This window comes from Loxodonta africana, chromosome 16, assembly GCF_030014295.1.
Source record: "Loxodonta africana isolate mLoxAfr1 chromosome 16, mLoxAfr1.hap2, whole genome shotgun sequence".
Classification (NCBI taxonomy): Eukaryota; Metazoa; Chordata; class Mammalia; order Proboscidea; family Elephantidae; genus Loxodonta; species Loxodonta africana.
In genome coordinates, this window is record NC_087357.1 from 34,669,396 (window position 1) to 34,690,038 (window position 20,643).

Consider the following 20,643-nt stretch of genomic DNA (forward strand, 5'->3'; position numbering starts at 1 on the left):
AGCTTTGTTTTTAGGAAGGAGAATTTTTCACCTTGTTCTCTCTGTCAGTGACTCCTTCCCCTGGGCGATAGCACTTTCTTTTCTACTGAGTCTCCTAGACCAGGGGTCCACAAACTCTTTCTTTAAAAGGGCCAGAGAGTAAATCTTACAGGCTTTGTGGGCCATGTGGTCTCTGCCATAACTACTCAACTCTGCCATTGTGACTATAGGTAATAGGTAACAAATGGCTGTGTTTTCGATCCAATAAGCCTTTATCTACAAAAACAGGGGTCGGGGGGATAGGGAGGTACAGTTAGGATTTGGCCTGCAGGCATGGTTTGCCAACCCCTGTCCTAGATGACCACTGACTGAATGGGACAGATTCTGTAGCTACTCAGGGTACTGTACTGGCCCTGGCCCTATTATACATTTCCATGAATACCTCTGTGGTTGGTGTTGTTGTTAGGTGCCATCAAGTCAATTTTGACTCCATGTTGACAGAGGAGAACTTCCCAGTAGGGATTTCTAGGCTATCATTTTTATAGAAGCAGATTGCCAGGTCTTTTTCCTGCAGAGTCACTGCGTTGGTTTGAACCTCCGACCTTACAGTTAGCAGTCACATGCTTAACCATTGCACCATCAGGGCTCCATCATACCTGTTCCCAAAGCCAAACTTGTTGCTGTCAAGTTGATTCCAACTCATACCCAACTCCATGTGACAGAGTAGAACTGCCCCATAGGGCTTCCAAGGCTGTATCGTTATGGAAGCAGGCTGCCACAGCTTTCTCCCATGTAGTGGCTGGTGGGTTTGGACCGCTGACGTTTTGGTTAGCAGTCAAGCATTTAACCACTGCATCACCAGGACTCCTTTATAGGTTTCCTTCTAATGTGCTTTTCCTACAGCCAACCAGCGAGTGGGTGGCTTTTACCTGGGTGAAGAGCTACTCACTCAAGGTTCTCAGCAGCTTCTTGCCCACACTTTCCTCAAAGTCGCTACTGCAGGGACTGGTCTCTGTGTCCAGGTTGATATTACAACATTCACTATCTGGTGCTGTGCAAGAAATGAAAAAGATAACGCAAGTTTTTTTCCAACCCACACACCCAGGGATCGAGTGAGGGCGATTCTGGTTGGTGTTTCTCAGCAGGTAAGTTCCAGACAAGGGCTGAGGCAGCAGTGGCCATTAACAGGGGAGTGATACCCAGGAAGGCTTTGGCCCTAATTAATTAGCAAGAGGCATGTTAGTGCCACAAAAGGAACAAACAGATGGAGAATAGGAGCAGGGATCCAACTATCTGTGCAAAGTCAGAAATAACTCCCTCTCCTCAAATGCTGTTTGGCAAGAGAAAGAGGAAGAGAGCAATATGTTCTCCACCCAGTATCCTTGGCAGACAAAAAGCATACTTGAGGACAGGTGGTGATACCTCCTTCCTCTGTTTGCACAGACCCTGGAAAATCATAGGGCTCAATAATGATTAAGCACATGCCTCTGTATCCTCTCACGGGACCCAGTGAGAGCCACAGAATCTCAGAAAGCCATAGAATCTGAGTTGGGAAGGGGTCCAAGTCTTTACTGACAATGCAATAAGCACCTAATGAGAGCACAAAGTGGTGTGGTGGAAGCTGCATTGGTCAAAAGCCTGAGTTTGATCCCCAGCTCTGCTTCTAATGAAGTCTACAGTCTTGGGCAAGTCCTTTCTCTTCTCCAGGCCTCAGAGTCCTCATGTATCATAGATGACCTCCAAAGACTACCCCATCTCCTCCATCCTTATTCCTTTGATAACATTTTCCTACTCCGTGCTTTACCTACTAAATGTGGTGTACGCAGGTGAAAAAGAGCATCATTTCCAAGTTCAGATGCTAGAACACTGACTGTATGTGTCCTAGACTTTCTGGGCCAGTCACAAGTTCAAACATGTTGTTTCACTGACCTCAAACATTTCTGAGCCATCTGTCAGGTCACTTCTCTGGACTTATGCCATGGACTGGGATAGGGCGGGAAAGTCGGGTAGGGTAACGACTGGCCTAGAGGGTGGGCTTAGGGGCTGCCGAAAGCTTGGGGAGTATATCTTAGCAAGGCAAGCACAGAAGAGCCCAGGTCTTGTGGAACGCTGGGAGCTTGGAGCAACATCATTGTCAAGACCGAAGCATTCAATGCCTCAGAGACTTCAGGACAAGTCCCACCAAGTGTCCATGTTCTCTGGGCTCAAAGGAAGGACAGAGCCCTGTTAGTAATAGTGACTGACCTAAGTTTTCCTATCTGTAAAATAGGTCCAGTAATAACTACCTAGTCTTTATGGTGCACAGTGCCAAGCAGTGCTCTTTAAAGACGTGATCTTTATATATATTATCTTATTTATATGGAAAACTGCCTCATGAGATAGGTACCGTGATTCGTATGTATATCCACATAAAGAAACATCTATTAAGATAAGGGAACTGAGTGTCAGGTTAAGTAACACCTAAGATTGCATAGCTTATAAACGTAAGAGCCAGGGTCTGACCCCAGGCAGAAATCTAGATTCAGACACTGCCCTGCATACTATCTTCCTGGGAGAATAAATTAAAATTGAGGCCTGATAGGCAGCAGGTGTTCAGTAAAGGTTAGTTTCCCTTCTCTGGTCGTGGAAGGAAGTGGGGAGTTTTCCACAGGGCTGAGGTCCCAGCGCTTCCCGGGCCATCCCAGTGCGCAAGGGTGGCAATCCCTTTTGTCCCCTGGGCGGGCTTGCCCTTCCTGACCTGCTCTTGTGGGAACAGCTCCAGGAGACAGTGAGAGTTGCTGGGTGCCGCGCTCCTCGAAGTCATCCACGTCCTCCTGAGTGAAGGCCATCTCCTCCATCCTCAGGTATACTACCTCGCCTGGGCTTTTCAGCCCATCTGAGCGGCCACCTGGGAAGGACAGCAAGGACATCATCTCTCTGCTTTGGAGAAAACCTGGGGTTCTGTGAGGCACAAGATGGCAGCCTGGGGCAGGGCTGAGGGAGGAAGGCAGGCTGTCCTCACCTGGCGGTTGCCCAGCCATCGCCCAGCTGACTTACACAGCAGGCTGCTCCTGTCATTCAGGGGGGTGACGGCAGGGTCATCCTTGGGGGTTTGGGGTGTTCCCCACGTAGTCGGGGCCTTGGTGGAGTCTCCGACAGCAAAGGCCTCCATGTCAGGGGACTGGGGTGAGCTGTCCATGTGGCAGGCGGTGAGTGCATTCTGGTACTGCTGCCGTGTGATCTAGAAGGAAGAGGCAGGGAGGAGCAGAAGCTCAGGACGCAGCCAGCCTTTCTGAGCCCAGAAGCAGCCTGCTGGAGTGCTCTGGAACGCGTGGCTTTTGTGGCCAAAGACCCATTAACTGGAGGTAGAGGTGTTAACTAAGGTAGGGCAGGTAGGGTGGGTGCCCTGGGTGGCACTTGAGGAGGGGCACTAATTTCTATCGGCCATGGAAATTTCCATCGCCAGCTGTGAGAGATTATTCACAATTTAACACTAATTGCCATAAGCGCTATTTTCTGTAGATAAGCCCCTGAGTCTGGGGGCCTTACCAAGCTGTACCAGCCCAGTGGTGAGGAGCAGTGAGGGGAATCTGCTTGTTTGCCACAAGTTCCCACTGTCCATTTTTACTGGCTTCAGACCCTGACTTCACCCCTGGAGGAGCCATCAAACCATCTTCTGAGACCTAGAGAGGGCGGAGGGCATTTTTGCTCAGCAGGGTGGTATCCAAGGAGATGTTTAAAACATTGTTTATGCTATTGCCAAGGACTCTTTTCCTGAAGGGTCAGCTGGTGGGGGACTTGCCGAGAATAAGACAGGACTCTGTTAAGAGCTCTGGCCCTAGGTCTTACTGTCAGGAAGCTGGAGGTGGAGGCATTTGATTTGGACTTCGCCCAACCCTGGATGTAGGTAGGACCACGTTCCTGTGCTGGAAAGGTCTGCAGCAGTGTTATCTCCCAGATTTCTCCTGGGACCACAGGCGTCATACCAGTCACCTTCCTGATGTGTCAAACCTCAGCCCCATGTGAAGGCATCTGGCACAGCTCCTCCAGAAGAAAGTTAGGTTTCAGCCAGACCAGAAGGGAAATTCCATAATTCCAGGCAGGAAAAAATAGGGATCAAATGCCTCTTCTGGAAAATGGGAAGGTTTCTCTGTCATCTCTGTTCTCTGGGTGTATGTCACATGCTGGTGCCATGCACCTTGTCTGCAGTGAAAACAAGCTTGTTTTTGCACCCCCCACTACAGGAACAGGATACTGCTAACCAATGAATGCCACTGGGCAGGGCCGGATTACCCAATAAGCAAGGTACACATGGACTTAACTGTGTTTATTTACTAATCTGCAGAGCACAAGTTCACCTGTTTTTCACCGCGGTGAAACTCATGTGAAATTGTTCACTACAGATTAGTAAGTAAACACAATCAAGTCCGTTCGTACCTTGCTTAATGTAAGCCTGTGGGTACCTTGGTTACTGGTTAGTCCGCTGCTGCACTGGGGAAAAACGAAAATGGCACAAAGCACAACATCCTTCCCAAGTTCTACAGTCTCCTAATCTGTTTCGTCCCTTCCTCACGTGCATTAAGCTAGAAAACTGAAAAAACTATAAATTCTGCTTATTCTGCCTTCTCTTTCCTTTAGAGGTAGGATTGGCGTTACGTGTTGGAACAATGAAGATGCCTGGCTGGCAAAAGGAGAAGAGATGGTTAAGATTTATACACTGGAACAGAGAATGGGCTTGAAGTTGGCTTGGTATCTTGCAAGGGCTCTTTCAACAGTGGCCACTTCCACTGCTGAATTCTCAGCACCTGTTCTCCTAGCCTTGCTTTCCCCTCTGGCTTGGATGTGTTCCATGCCTGGCCTCTCTGGGGATCTGTGGGTGATGGTCAAATCCTAGACTGGCCTTGAGTCAATTCTAGATGGCACATTACTCACACCCTCTGAGGGTGACTCTCCATCACCACTGGCTTGTCCCAATTCTGCCTTCCCTATCCACCAGGCTTCCCTCCTTTCCTTTCAGTGTAGGCTGTTGCTCTGGGTGAGTTACTTTTTTCTGCTTTATTGTTCTATAATGTTCTCACTACATTTCCTAGATCCTTTGGTCCTCCAATTATTCCAGAATGTCTTAAAATCACCAAAGCCAACAAGAGCTTCTTGACACAATCTCTTGTCTCTTAGCACTTATCCTGAATATTAGGCTACAGTATTCCCCCAAATATTTAACCTCAACAACCATTCAGGCAACTTTTTTCTTCATGAAAGGAAACCTATTTTCCTTCAAGTTGGAGATTCATTACATTGCTGTGCATTACCAATCCTTTCTTCTCTAACAAACTTCAGGATACCAAAATGAGAATCAAGCAAATTCTAAGCACAACTAATCACAAAAACACCAAGAATGTATGTTTTTCGGCAATACTTAAGGAACACACGCATGTGGAAATCCCACGCCCTTAATCATCATCAACCAAACTAAACCTGTTGCCATCATGGTGACCTACAGGACAGTGTAGAACTACCCCATAGGGTTTCCAAGGAGCAGCTGATTAGCAGCTGAGCGCTTAACCGCTGAGCCACAAGAGCTCCCTTAATCATCATACTACCCCTGGATTTCAGCAGGCAAATACAGTTCTTTTGCTAGTTTATCTACTGGTGGCATAGTGGTTAAGAGCTACAGCTGCCAACCAAAAGGTCAGTGGTTCAAATCCACCAGCCACTCCTTGGAAACCCTATGCGGTAGCTCTATTCTGTCCTATAGGGTCATTATGAGTCAGAATTGATTCTACGGGAACAGGTTTGGTTCTGGAAACCTGGTGGCATAATGGTTAAGTGCTATGGCTGCTAACCAAGAGGTCGGCAGTTCAAATCTGCCAGTCACTCCTTGGAAACTCTATGGGGCAGTTCTACTCTGTGCTATAGGGTCGCTATGAGTCAGAATCGACTCGATGGCAGTGGGTCTGATAGTTTAAACCAGGGCTTCGAACCAGTTTGATCCAGTTCGACCCCCAGCTGAGAATTTGCATTTCCACCCCAGATATACTGAATCAGAATGTACATTTTAACACCATCCCTATTTTAGGGATGGTGTTAAAACATAGATGTAGACATAAGATTCATATACATATACATCTAGATATATACACATCTCTAGGTGAATCACATATACATCTACATTTTAACACAATCCCTAAATTAAAACAGATGTATACATAAGATTCATATACATAGATACATATACATCTGTAGGTGAATCTTATGTATACATCTATGTTTTAACATGATCATTAAAATAGGGATCTTGTTAAAACGTAGATTTTGATTCAGTATATCTGGGGTGGAAATGCAAATCTCAGCTGGGGGTCGAACTGGATCAAACCGGTTTGAAGCCCTGGTTTAAATCCGTGGTTCTCAAACCTTGGAGTACATCAGAATCACCTGCAGGACTTGTTAAAATACAAATTGCTGGCCTCCATCCCCAGGGTTTCTGATTCAGTAGGTCAAGGTAGGGACTGAGAATCTGCATTTTCTAACAACTTCCCAGGTGATGCTGATGTTGCAGGCCAGAAGACTACACTTTGAGCACCACCACTGACTTAAGATCTAATTAAAATCAGACACACTTCCTGCTCAGGATTTTTTTTTCCCTCCCTTTAAAGGGTTTTAAAGGCTAAAGCAGCCAAGTGTTAACAACTGGCTTTGATATTTTTCAGGTCAAAACTAAATCTTCTATGCTTTATGGTACAGAACCATGGGATCTCAACTTAGCATCTATCTAAGATTTTCAATAGATTCAGTGTTCTCATTGAGAAAACCTGACTTTTGCATCCTCCTCTATTGGGAAGTCAGGTCACTTTTCATCTGGGTGAGAAGTCTCAAGATTTCTCCCAAGAGATGTCAGCTGACTTCGGATAGTCTCAAACCTTATCTTCGGTCAAGCTCACAGAATATCAAGCATGTATTAGAGATTTCAACCACCAAGTGTCTGTGATGCAGCCCATGCTGACAGCTCTAGGACATGGACTACTATTTCATGTAAAAAATCAAGATGACATAATTACTCATCCCTGTAGGACAGTGGTTCTCAAGTTTGGCAGCATATTAGAATCACTTGGGGGAGCTTTAAAGAAATCCTGATGCACAGGCAGTTACAGCTAAATCTCAGGGTGGGGCCCAGATATTAGAAGTGTTTAAAGCTCCTCAGGTCATTGCAATGCACAGCCAAGACGAAGAACCACAGCTCTTGAAACCACACACACTTGAAAATTCCCCCTGTAATCAATGATTACCTTGGCTCTCCTTGATAATTGCCATCACTGATGCTAAAATTTCATGCTGGACCCCCAGCTTGTATGGAAGGATGAAATAAGAAACTTATGAAACCAATATATATTATTATTTCTGATGCCCTCCCATAGTCATAGAAATCCATTTGCTAAATCTTTCAAGGAATTACTACAAGAAAAGAGTTCCTTTCACAAGATGAATTACATACTTTCTTCTAGTGGAAGGAAACACAGGTGGCGTAGTGGTTAAGAGCTACAGCTGCTAACCGAAAGGTTGGTAGTTCAAATCCACCAGATGCTCTTTGGTAAACCCCATGGAGCAGTTCTGCTCTGTTCTATAGGGTCACTATGAGTTGGAATTGACTCGGCAGCAACAGGTTTTTTTTTTTTTATTGGAAGTATATAATTGTTTCCCCTCTTTGCTTCATGGCCAGGCAGCTTACAGGCTTAGTGTTTACTTGCAGTAACTCATTCCTGATAACTCCTCACACTGGTTTGCAGTTTATTTTCAATTTTTTATTTAAAATATCCTTGGATTGTTTTTGTTTTTTGGAAATCATATATTTTACTAGAAGTCCTATAAATTATCTAAAGAGGTAGAACTAATATTAGGTTTGCAAATGTTGGTGAAACCCCATATCCACATAATGCTTTACAGCTCACAGAGCACTTGTTGTGTGCTGTTGAGTCGATTCCGACTCACAGTGACCCTACGGGACAGAGTTGAACTGCCCCCACAGGGTTTCCGAGTAGCTTGTGGATTCAAACTGCCGACCTTTCGGTTAGCGGCCTGCTAACCACTGCGCCACCAGGGCTCCAACTTACTTAGATATGTGTTATCTCCTTTGCTGCCCACAATGACTGTATGTGGTAGGCATGAGAGGTCTTGTGATCTCCATTTTACAAGTGAGGAAATGAGGTCAGAAAGGTTGAAGGACTCTCCTGAGTTTGGCACCTGGCAAAACAGGGCTAGCAGAACCGTGTACTGGTCTCATGCAGGGTTTTGCCTGAGAAAGTGCTACTCACTCTTTGGTGCCAGGGAAACCGAAGGTGAAGGGCGAGTGTGGCATTCCAAGTTTTCAGAGGGGGGTCTCAAAGTCTAACAATGGTGCTCCTTTCAGTCTGGGTATTTCTGCTAAGGAGCTGTAAGCTCCTGCTCTCCAAGGAAAATAGTCTGTGTCTTGACTCCATACACTGCAAACGTATCTGGACGCATAAGGCTGCCTTTCATATGGCCACTTATGCTGCCTTTTATAACCTTTTAGGGGAGATGATTCAAAGACTCAGTGCCCTAATAACTGCTTTGCAGTGCTGGAGTCTACAGGCATTTCCAATACGGAAAAGCAGCTGCCTCATGGCCTGAACCATAGTCATCACGAAAACCCAACTTTGTAATATGCCCATGGGTTTTCCAAAGATGAAAATTTCCTTGGGTCTTGTAGTTTCTCTTGGCGTAAAGGACAGAAAAAATTCCTAAATGACACTTGACAAGCCCAACACAGCACTTGATATTACTCTGTTTGGGTTCTTCTAACTAGTTAGTTTAGGTTTGGCTTATAGTTTAGTCAAAGAAAGCCAAATGACCCTTTACCTTAGAAAACGTGGTGGGAAACATACTGGCTAACTAAAGTAAAATGTTAAGTCCCAGTTTTGCCACTTTCAAGCTGGGTGATCTTGACCAAATCATTAACCTCCTTGGGCCTATGTTATGGATTGAATTGTGCTCCCCCCAAAAAGTTATGTTAAAGTCCTAACGCTTATACCTATAAATGTGACCTTGTTTGGAAATAGGGGTTTTCCTTTGTTATGTTAATGAGGTCATACTGGAATAGGGTGGGTCCTAAACCTAAACTCTTCTGAGTAGTGTCTTATAAAAGAGTAGAATAGACACAGACACACGCCATACGACGACAAAGGCAGATGCACCTTCAAGGATTGCTGGTAGCTTCTAGAAGCTGAAGGAGACAAAGAAGGACCTTCCCTTAGAGCTGATGCCCTGAATTAAGACTTTTAGCCTCCTGAGCGCTGAGAAAACAAATTTCTGTTCTTTAAAGCCACCCACTTGCAGTATTTTGTTATGGCAGCACCAGCAAACTATGACAGCCTATAAAAGAAGCTCAGATATAATGAGATTAACACAGTGACTGTGTTATATATACAACTGTTAGGAATGACTGTTTAAAACATGTTCACATCTATTTCTCACATTGTAACTTTATAATGGGCACACATTCCAAAGGAGACAAAGTTACTATCTAATTATGTCTAAATTGTCCATGTCACACCATGAGGTGGGGGTAGAGAAAGAAGCAGTTATCGCCTCTGCCTCAAGAAGAAATGTGGCATAAATGTGGCTAGAGGGACTATAAAGGCAAGACTAGGTTTTAGGAAAGTAAATCCTTAATTTATCCAATAAAATAAAAAGAGAGTGAGGGGAAGAGAGGAGATCCCAAGAAGGAATGATAGAAAAAGGAAGATGTCGGTTGGTAGACTGGCTGTGTCCCCCAAGTAAGAAGTCTCTCAGGGGATGGTGACTGTTACAAAATTCTCCATTTTATTTAACTCATTTATTTATTTTTGGAAAGATTCAACCTGGGTTGTATCTGCAGTGAGCTGTGACACTCTCTCTTTGTTCTTCAGAAAAAGTAATCATCCCTCCAGTTAACTGGAAGCAAGGATCCAGGAACTGTAGCCCTCTCTTTAGCCATTGTTAGGGAGGAAAGGGTGAGCTGGGAATAAGGCATTACTTTTTTTTTTTTTTTGTTATAATACCAAGGAAATGGAATAAGCTCCCTCATAAGTTCTCTGTCATTGGAGGCATTCACATAGAAGTTAAATGAACCACTAGTCAGTGATGCTGAAGAGAGGAGTCAGACAGATAAAGCCAGGATCTGTAAGTGGGAAGAAGCATGACTCTGTGTATGTGTGTGTGTTGGGGGGGTAGTTTGCCCAAGAGCAGGTGTAGGGGCAGATGTTGAGGGAGGGTCTGCACCGTTGGTGGGTGGTTGTATAAAAAGAAATGTACCACCCATTGATTACCTTCTCTCTATATCTCATAGCCTTGCTTTCACAGGGCTTCTTCTTTTAATTTTTTAACTATGAACGACTGCCATGTCAATGTGCTGCCTTAAAAGAAATTGCTGACAAGGCGCCAATCTGGAAATGTATTCAGGGAAGCAATCTCCACACTGCTTCCCCCAGCTGTACTTCTAGATTCAAGCATCAGTTTTCATCAGTCCCCTCCTTTGTTCAACAACCTACGACAACGTCTATCTAGCACAGTGCTCTAGAGATAGAAACGTAATGGGAGCCACACAGGTAATTTAAAAACTTTTCTAGTAGCTACATTCAACAAAAGTAAAAAGAAACAGGTGAAATTAGTTTTAATAATATATTTCATTTAACCCAACATATCCAAAATAATTTCATTTCAACATGTAATCAATAGAAAAATTATTAACGAGGACTTTTACATTCTTTTCTTTGTACTAAGTCTTTGAAATCTGGTATGTATTTTACCCTTGGTGTTGTTAGGTGCCATGAAGTTGGTTCCAACCCACAGCGACCCCCCGTGACAGAGGAGAGCTGCCCCACAGGTTTTTTCTTGGCAGTAATCTTTACAGGATAGGATCACAAGGTCTTTCTCCTGCTGAACTGCTGGGTGGTTTCAAACCACCAACTTTTCCATTCGCAGTCGAGCACTTAACCATTGTGCCATCAGGGCTCCTTATTTTACACTTATAGCACATCAATTCAGAGTGGCCACTTTTCATGTACTCAGTAGGATAGTGGCTATTGCAGGTCTAGTAGATCAATCTAAATTACTCTGCTCAGTTTTCCTAATTTGGTCTTGCCCAGCCAACAACCGTCACACTACTTGTCAGCAGAACCAGCGGTCCGGCTCCTCTCTTCACTGTCCCTTGAACACGCTGTGTATACTCACTTTCCATACCTCTGTTTATGGGTATTCCTCCATCATGGCATTCTTTTACCTCCCCTCTTATTCTTCCCCAATTCTTAAAGTTCCAGTATGTTCTCCAGCTACTACAGAGTTTAAAATAAGTGCAACATAATCTTGTAGTCAATTAAGATACTACCCTGCATTCATCACTGCCGTTTACCTTATGTTTCCTCTCCCCAACTAGGTTTTAATTGATTTATAAGGCAGAGGATATGTTTTATATTTCGTTAGCATTAGTAAATGCCATATTTAGTATATAGTACCTTGAACTGGTACATAAATCAGGAGGCAGTCATTTGAACAGAACAAGGGGATACTGTGTGGTTTAAAGTCAGGAAAGGTGTTCGTCAGGGTTGTATCCTTTCATCATACTTATTCAATCTGTATGCTGAACAAATAATCCAAGAAGCCAGACTATATGAAGAAGAACAGGGCATCAGGATCCGAGGAAGACTTATTAATAACCTGTCATATGCAGATGACAAAACTTTGCTTGCTGAAAGTGGAGAGGACTTGAAGCACTTACTAATGAAGATCAAAGACTACAGACTTCAGTATGGATTACACCTCAACATAAAGAAAACAAAAATCCTCACAACTGGACCAGTAAGCAACATCATGATAAATGGAGAAAATACTGAACTCGTCAAAGATTTAATTTTACTTGGGCCCACAGTCAAGACCCATGGAAGCAGCTGCCAAGAAATCAAAAGATGCATTGCATTGGGCAAATCTGCTGCAAAGGACCTCTTTAAAGTGTTGAAAAGCAAAGATGTCACCTTGAAGACTCAGGTGTGCCTGACCCAAGCCATGGTGTTTTCAATTGCCTCATATGCACAGGAAAGCTGGGCAATCAATAAGGAAGACTGAAGAAGAACTGACGCCTTTGAATTGTGGTGCTGGTGAAGAATATTGAACATACAATGGACTGCCCGAAGAACAAACAAATCTGTCTTGGAAGAAGTACAATCAGAATGCCCCTTAGAAGCAAGGATGGCCAGACTATATCTAATACACTTTGGACTTGTTATCAGAAGGGATCAGTACCTGGGGAAGGACATCAAACTTGGTAGAGGACCGGCGAAAAAGAGGAAGACCCTCAACGAGATGGATTGACACAGTGGCCGTAACAATAGGCTCAAGGATAACAACAATTGTGAGGATGGCGAAGGACGAGGCAGCGTTTTGTTCTGTTGTACATAGGGTCACTATGAGTGGGAACCAACTTGACGGCACATAACAACAACAACTAACAACCTAGGACCATTGTTGATGCTCCATAAATATCTATTGATTGGTTGATTGAGGGAATCAAACCACAGTCCAAAAGATAGCATGCTTTTACTCTCTGTTCAATTCTGTAGGTACACCATTTCTTAGCAATAGCTTGAGTTCAAATTGTCTTCTCCTATACTTTTTTATACTTTGGCCATTTAAAAACTCAAGCATTCCCTAAATTACAAAGCCAACGGAGGTCTGTTTATCTTGAAGCTAACAAAAAGTAGGGGTACCCCTTTAGACATTTTGACTTATCAGCCAAGGTGTCCAGAAGTTAACCTTTAGGCCAGTGTGATGTTTCTTATCATTTTATGATATTCTGTTTACACTAACAACTTTCAGGCAGTTTATTCATACCTTAAAACACAATCCTGCAATTTAGGGATTCCGCCACCAGATGGTGATGGGACATCTTGGTCAAGGTTACACAATCCAGACTGTAAAAAAAAAACTGTAAGGCATTTACCAAATACTCTTTCTTTAATAAACCCTGGTGGCGTAGTGGTTAAGTGCTACAGCTGCTAACCAAAAGGTCGGCAGTTCAAATCAGCCAGGTGCTCCTTGGAAACTCTACGGGGCAGTTGATCGCAATGAGTCGAATCGATGGCAGTGGGTTTGGTTTCGTTTTTTGGTTGCTTTCCTTTAATAATATTTATGGAACACGTTTCAAAAAACAAATTCATAAGGATTCTTTGGTACCTTCATAACTTATTCTTAAGTACTACTAATCACAGCTTTGTTTTATACCTTTCCCAGATGACATTAAATGCACTTTTCCATCTCATTTTGTAACTTACTTCGAAGTCAAATTACCCCCCGGGCTAAATAAACAATTCAGTTTTTCAGAAACCAAAGCCACAGGTTTAAAGGAGTTTTTAAACAATGTTTTAATCAATTTCTATCCTCTCCTAAAATTATTCTACTTTTGATCCTCAGTCTTCTCAATTTTAAAGTTTCAAGGTGAAAACAGGACCATGTTCCATGCTACTCAGCTGCACAGGTCACAGCAAGGCCCTCTGGTCTGACACAGGACTGATGTCTGCTCCTGAGAACTGACCATGGATGTGTGGGTCTCAACACTGCCACTGTCTGATGTCAGGAGTCGTTCCTTGTTATTTGTAGAATATTCCCTTTCTTATGTTCTAGGGATGGAGCTGTGAGATTATCTGTAAATCTTTAGGAAATTATTACAAACTCAATGCTAGGTATTCATCTTAACAAATTCCTCTTCAAGGAGCTGCCAAATCCATCTCCCTAAAGTGCTCTCCAGTCTACGCAAACCTCAGAAATCTCTGGCTCACCACAGTTGCTCATTAAACACGACCTCTCAAAATCTCATTCACTTTTTCCTCCAAAGCAGCAAGTTAATGCCTCCATACAGATTTTCTGAACTTATGATACAAATGGAAAGACCTGAGAAACAAATTTAACAAAAACTCCCAATGCATTTAAAATAGAATCTAAGCGCTTTACTATGGCCTGAAGGTCCCAGTGAAGCGGCCATGGCTAACGCTCCATCCTCACCTCACACCAGCATCCACCCAGGTGCATGTGTGCCAGCACTCAGATCCTTGACCTACCAAGCTCTCTCCTGCCTCTGCTATTTCTTTCCTGAATACTCCCCTCCCCACCATGTCCCCTTTGAAGTCTCAGCAAAAGTATTCCTTTCTCAGTCTGCTCTGATAACCCTTTCTAAAGTAGCCTCCCTTGCCCAATTACCGTTTATCCCTCAACCCTGGACTTACCTAAGTTATTTATGTGATTACTAGTTTATTACCTTTCTCCCCCTATTAGGATATAAGTTTCAGAAAGGTTGCTTTCTTGTTCATCACAGTATGGCCAATACCTAGGCGGTGCCAGGCACAGAGTAGGCATTCAGAAAACTAAACAATGACTCTGCTTAGTTATCGTGAGAGCATATTTGAGTTTCTCTTCTTTCCGTTTTTCCCTACCTCCATTTCCGAGGAAGGTCTGTGTTAGCAACGAAAGGGCTTCAAGCTGGAAGCAATAGCGGGGAGACTCACGGGCTGAGAGCTTTTCTGAAGTTTAACCTCATTGTCATATTACACTTGTTAAATGTCTACAATCATACAGGCACGTGAGTCCTAAATTACCTGGTTAGTTTCTAAAGTCACTTCTCCCTGGATCCTCAGGCTCTGCCCGCCTGCAGCTCTCCCTAAAGCACACTGATTTTAGGGCATGGACTCTGGAGATAGACAGACCCACATTTGAATCTTGTCTCTGCCACTGACTAGCCATGTAACCTTGGGCAAGCGTTTATACTGAAGCCTCAGTTTCTTCATGTGCAAAATGGGAATGATAATAGTACCTACCTTGTAGAGTGGCTGTGGGATTAAGTGGATAATTTAGGTAAAGATCTCAGTCAAGGGCCTTGCACAGAACACCATGTAAAAAATAGTTGTTATTCTCGTTGTCCTCCCTCCCCCACTCCATAACTTTTCATAGTTATTTTTGTCAGCTGATGTCAGTTTTAGCCCAGAGTGTCCTCAGAGTTCTGGAACACAGAAAGCCAGCCAGTACACACCACTCTTCATATAATCAGGATGTGTATTCTGGACAAAAGAAAGGACCTTCTCCCATCTTTGTGATTTCAATACACATCTCATTAGCCATCCTGCTGCAGAGACAACAGTCACCAAGAGAACTCATTGGGTGTTTTGTTGGATTGGAATAAATGGGGCTATATCCAGACCTCAGGTTGGAGTTTGTAATGGTTTGCAGAATGCTAGAAAACAAAAGACAAAGCAAGGGAAAGGGGAAATTTCAAAAGCCAATCCCAAAGAGGGGTAAGAGGAAATGGCTCCCCTCCCTTTAATTACAAAGCAGTGAATTTTGCTGCCTCTCTCCACAGCATTTGCCAAGTGGTTCTCTTCAAATAGCTCAGTCATGCTATTGGGTGTTGTTAAAAATTACTACAAAGGATTTTCAGTTAACATACAGGCTGAATTGTGTTTTAAACTTTAAATATTAAGGTACAAAAATACACTATCATGCATGAAATCATAGCACCATTTATTAATCACCTGCAAATTTATCCTTAAAAAAAAAAAAAAAAAAGAACAGAATCAACCTGATACCAACAGTGAGGGATCCAAAGGAAACAGTTCTGCCAGCAACTTGTCTTGGACAAGCTAATTTCCTGTTGCTTTTTGTGGCTCAGTTTCCCTACATGCAAAATGGGGATCAGGCAGCCTTCTTAAAAGAATAACATAATGAACAGTAATAAAGCTTACGGAAAACAGGGCCTTTATAAAGCCAGGATGCAATTACCACCCAGCATTATCCCGGCACATGGGGCAAAGATGCCCATTAAGCCCAGGTGTGGGGGTCCCCTCCCCCTGCCATCCCAGCCAACTCTGCCCACAGGGAGAAAGGGGCGAGCCCTCCCAGGGAAGTTACCTTCACAAACTGCACATCACTGAGGACGTGGACCGAGTAGTCGGGTGTATAGAGGTTGTTGTTACTGCTGTATAGCTGGGTGTTGCTCCCCCCAAAGTCGCTGCGCTCACGGTTTGGAGATTCAGAGCGATTCAACCCACTGCAGCGAGAAGGGGACCGGTTTACTGCAGATGTTGAGGGAAAAGCAGAGGGAGAGGAGGGGAAGAAAAGACAAGGAAGGGCAGGAGGGGAGGAAGAAAGGGGGATGGAAAAAGGGCGAGAAAGAAAGAGAGGGGTTGTTTACTGAGTTCCCGCTGGTCTTTTAGGCTGTGGAACATAAAGGGTGGAACGGGCCCCTTGCCCTTCCCATTAGAGCCACAGAAGGAGCCAGGCTGGCGTCGTTGACATTTATTCCCTAAGAGTGAATACCTAAGACAGGAATCCAAGGTGCCACTCTTCTTAGGCTCCTTGCCTGCCCAAACCTCTGAAGGGTGTGCCTTTCTTCGTTCTGCTCTTCAGGTTAGGTGCAGGAAGGCATCCCAACAAGAAGGGATGGATTACCCAGTAAGCAAGGTATGCAGTTTACTTGTGTTTATTTACTAATCTGTATGCACAATTTCACATGGGTTTCACCACACCTTTATGTGAAATTGTGCGCTACAGATTACTAAGTAAGCACAAGTAAGCCTGTGCATACCTTGCTTAACGTAAGCCCGCGGGTACCTTGTTTACTGGTTAATCTGCCCCTGCCAACCAGATGAGGATGGTGCCGTAAGCATGGCTTGCTACCCCAGACCACGACACCTTCTACTACGATGAGTTATTCTCTAGAAACTCCATTTATGAATCTTATTTTAGAAAGGCTAAACCTTAGGTTTGCCCTCAGAACCATTAGTCACAGCACTGATAAGAGTCCTCACCCTGGTGATATATTTTAGCCTGCCCCAATGTTTGTGGGGCACGGGCAGGCATACAAATGGAGTCCCACAAAACATATGGATAAATATTTATAAGTTATAAATCACACTAATAAACTGTTAAAATATGTTCTAGTCTTGTCCTTGACAAACACACCATCGTAACAACCTGGAAAGCCAGGTTTGACTCAGATTCCTTTGAGTTTTGTCTAGAATACATAGCAGCGTGGAGAGCCAGGCTCTGGCCTTATGATCCCCACCTCCACCCAGGAGCTGTCTGGGTCGGGAGGTGGATTCCAGGATTCTGGGTTTCTGAAACGTGGTCTAGAAGGAAAGACACAGGCTCTGGTTGAGCACATCCCTTTGACCTTGTGGAATCCTGACCCATGCAGGAGGGCACAGCTGAGGAGGGCCAAAGCCAGGGCCTCTAAAGTGTGGGCCTAGCTCAGGATTTCCTCTTACTTAGGCCTAAGGAGGGAACTGCAATAACCTACAGGCCTTCTGTCAAATGCCTCCTAAATGTTCGCAGTCAGGTTGTTTTTATATTTTCAAGGTCCTGTTTTATATAAAGAAACACTTCTTGAGAAAGTTCAATCAAGACCATGTCATCTGATTCAAAATGGACTACCTACGTTAACTGCATCAACAGATGAGAGGGTTCTGAAGGTGACCCAAGCATTATCTCTACCACAGAATAACCTGAAGTGAGAGACTGCAGAGCTTCTCCTGCTCCTCTGCCTTCCAGCTGATCCCACTCTGCATTTCTTCCCCAAAAGAGGACCAGAAAGCTGTCCACCTGTCATAATACAGACTTAGTTCAGGGGACTCAAATGAAGAATCAGATTCTTCATAGATTCTGGTCTTGGCTTCTTCAGCGTAGAACTTCGGAAACTTAATTCTGTCTTTTGAGATAATGCTGCCATCAATCAAAACATTTGATCAGCATCTATTTGGAACGAGGCACCAAGGGTGGACAATCTGGTTAGCTGCCAAACGGTTACTGTTGTCTGGCAGACCATGCAGCCAAAATATTAAAATAATAATAGGCCGAATAATTTTTTCATTAGAGCCATAATAATCACTGCCTTGATGTGATTATAGAGTTAAGGGTTTCACTTCCAGTCTGTTCCTTCTCTGTAAATGTCATTCACATACGCCCTGTTATTTTACCCAGAAGCCTGGGAGTCCCTTGCCTCCTGATATCCCTTCAGCCCCACACAACAAGTCCTGCTATCTCGGCCTCCAACGTAACAAATGCGTTCACTTCTACTTCTGTCTCCACATTCCACTCTTGCCCCTTATAATCTGCTCACACCTCAGCTGCCAGAACCCTACTGTATTTGAATAAAATCCAAACTCCTTCCTGTAGCCTCTAACGCCCTGCATGACCTGGCCCCCGCCTTCCTGTCTGATCTCATGTTGGACCTTCAAACCTGCTCCCCTGCTCTGCTCTGCTCTAGCCCATGGCCTTCTTGGGGATCCTCAATCGTCCAAACTTTCCCCACCTCAGCAGATGCCATTTCCTCTGTTCCCCGACCCACCCCTACACACAGCTGCTTGCTTCTCAGACATTAGGTCTCACTTCTCTGAAGTGCTTGTCTCGCCACCCTGAGAAGCTTCCCAGCTTTCCTCTTTCTCTGCCCCTGGTCATCCCTTCAAAGCACATTTCACAAGTTTTAGTTAATTATAGGTTTGTACTTGCTATGTCTACTCAATTCAACTATAAATTCCATGAGGGCAGAGACCTTGTCTTTTCTGGTCACCATTATATGCCCAGTACCTAGCACAGTGCCTGGCCTATACAAGGTGCTCCATAAAAAATAGAGAATGAATGAATCAGCAACTATGGGCCCCTTAAAGTGATTTTATTCTCAATCTAAATTTTGGCTAAAAAGAAGTTTCAAAGTTTGCAAAACATCCTAGAGTCAGAAAGCCCTTTTTCTGAGGTCTAAAGTCATTTTGGGGAAGCTGATTTCTCCAAGCAGCTCTCAGGTGGGTAGTGAATAAATAACATGTAACTAGAATCAAAAGGCACCAAGAAGCCTTGAACCTTGGCCACTAACTTGAGGAAGAGGCCACTAGAAACATGAGGACTTCCTGTTTGTCTATTTAATAACAGCATGTAAAACAGGGGTCCTTGAGTCAGGTCTCTAGAGCCCTACTCCACTGGGTGATGGAGGACCAGATCCTCTTCTAGAGTGACCAGTGATCAAGAGGGACAGTGATGGTGCCATGGAGAACTGAGTCAAACTCCAGGGTGACTGTAAATGGCAGTACCATTGGGCAGAAAAATGTGTTATTCATTTCCTGCCCTGGTGTCCTTGAACACAAACAGATGAGTTCTGGCTTGGCTACACCCGTTTGTGGCTGTTGTAGGGTGGTGGTTGGCTAAGTAGTCAGTGGTGTTTCCTCTGGGGCTAGTTGTTGTGGAAAAGGGAGGCAGTTAGTCCTGTAGGAGAGCTGCTTTGGCATGTGAGTGGAGTCTGGAAAACCATACCTGGACCATGGCGGGTCTTGACCTCAACTCAACATGAGGGCAGAGTGTGTAAGCAGGACCTGTGGGGTTAGTTACCCTGGGAAATAACCATCACTCCTTGATAATCCTTTGCTTTGCCAGGTCTGACACGTGCTTCTTCCCATACCTGCTGCTCCAGGTCCTCGCTCCTTATGTCACAATTCAAGATACATTCAGGGAAGATGACAGGGAAACAGAGCCCTACCTTATCTACAAACCTCCTTCCAGCCACAGAAGCTTCTGCTTAAATCACTTCCGCTCTCTGTCGAAAAAAGAGGCAACATTCCCCTTCCCCGCCTCAATGGCACTCAGGGCAGGTATGTTCCACTGCTGTCACTCATAGGGACTTGCATGTCAAACATAAGCTACATCACTGCTGTGCTGGGAGGAGAAACATGTCTTCTTTTTTTTTTTTTTTTTTAAGTAAAAACAATGCTATTGAATGTTTGTTCATAAAATCTCAAAGGATTCTCAGCACCAAAAGATATAACTGTTTCACAAAGGTCGGGCCTATAAAAGCAATTTATAAAAGAAAAAAGAACTCTCATTTCGTGACAAAGGCCCGGCTCATCTGAGTGTTGTGCAAGATCAGTGTTTTCGTTTCCAGAGTCTGACATTCCTCAATAGGTAGGATGCTGATGACTTGGCGTTTTGGTAATTGTGCACATACACCCTGAGGCTTCTGAGCAAGGGGAATGGAAATGCTTTTAATAAAAAAAAAAAAGAGAAGAAATCAGTAACAGACGAGTGTCCCAGCAGCATGGCAAACTAGTTCAAGTTGTCTAATTCCTCTTGGCATTTCTAAGAGCAGAGAGGCACAGCTTTAGGGAGTGAAGTGAGGAGGGAAATTATAAGTTTAGTGCAAGAAGATCTGAACAGAAGACAGATAAAACTGACCACAGTACCTGCCCACAGGAGCTAAGGCAAGCAGCCAACATATCCCTTACCTGCTCTTGTTCTTACATCATACCCTCAAACTGGCTCTGCTGAGACTGGGGGTGGGAGCAGCGTTTTCTGCTCTAGAGTCCAAGTGCTACAGAGAACTGTGGCAGAGCTCATTCTTACAGCCACTGTATGGTCAGTCTGCAAGAGATAATCTTCCCTAGTTGGCAGCTTGGAGTTGCTAAGGTTGGGGTAGAGAAGATATTGGGGTAGAATGGTGTGTGTGTGTAAGAAGATTTTACACTGCATTTGGAGCTGGATGGCATCTCCTCTTACTTGGCACTAATAGGAAGGGGCCCTGAAAACCTATACACAGCTATGGGAACTCTTGCTTCACTCATGATACCTATAGGACCAATGCCATGGTGTTACCACTGTCACTCTTGCTTCTGC

General features: G+C 44.2%; 1 protein-coding gene across 1 annotated transcript in view; it reads right to left on the reverse strand.

The window, feature by feature from the left end:
- The window catches only part of CNNM1 (cyclin and CBS domain divalent metal cation transport mediator 1), a 63,466-nt gene that overhangs the window by 3,586 nt on the left and 39,237 nt on the right, over positions 1–20,643 (reverse strand). The window contains exons 7-10 of the mRNA XM_064269461.1: positions 15,898–16,061; positions 3,016–3,199; positions 2,717–2,866; positions 929–1,030 (exon numbers count right to left, since the gene is read on the reverse strand). Coding sequence (XP_064125531.1) covers positions 929–1,030; positions 2,717–2,866; positions 3,016–3,199; positions 15,898–16,061 — 600 coding nt within the window. The remainder of the gene's footprint in view (positions 1–928; positions 1,031–2,716; positions 2,867–3,015; positions 3,200–15,897; positions 16,062–20,643) is intronic.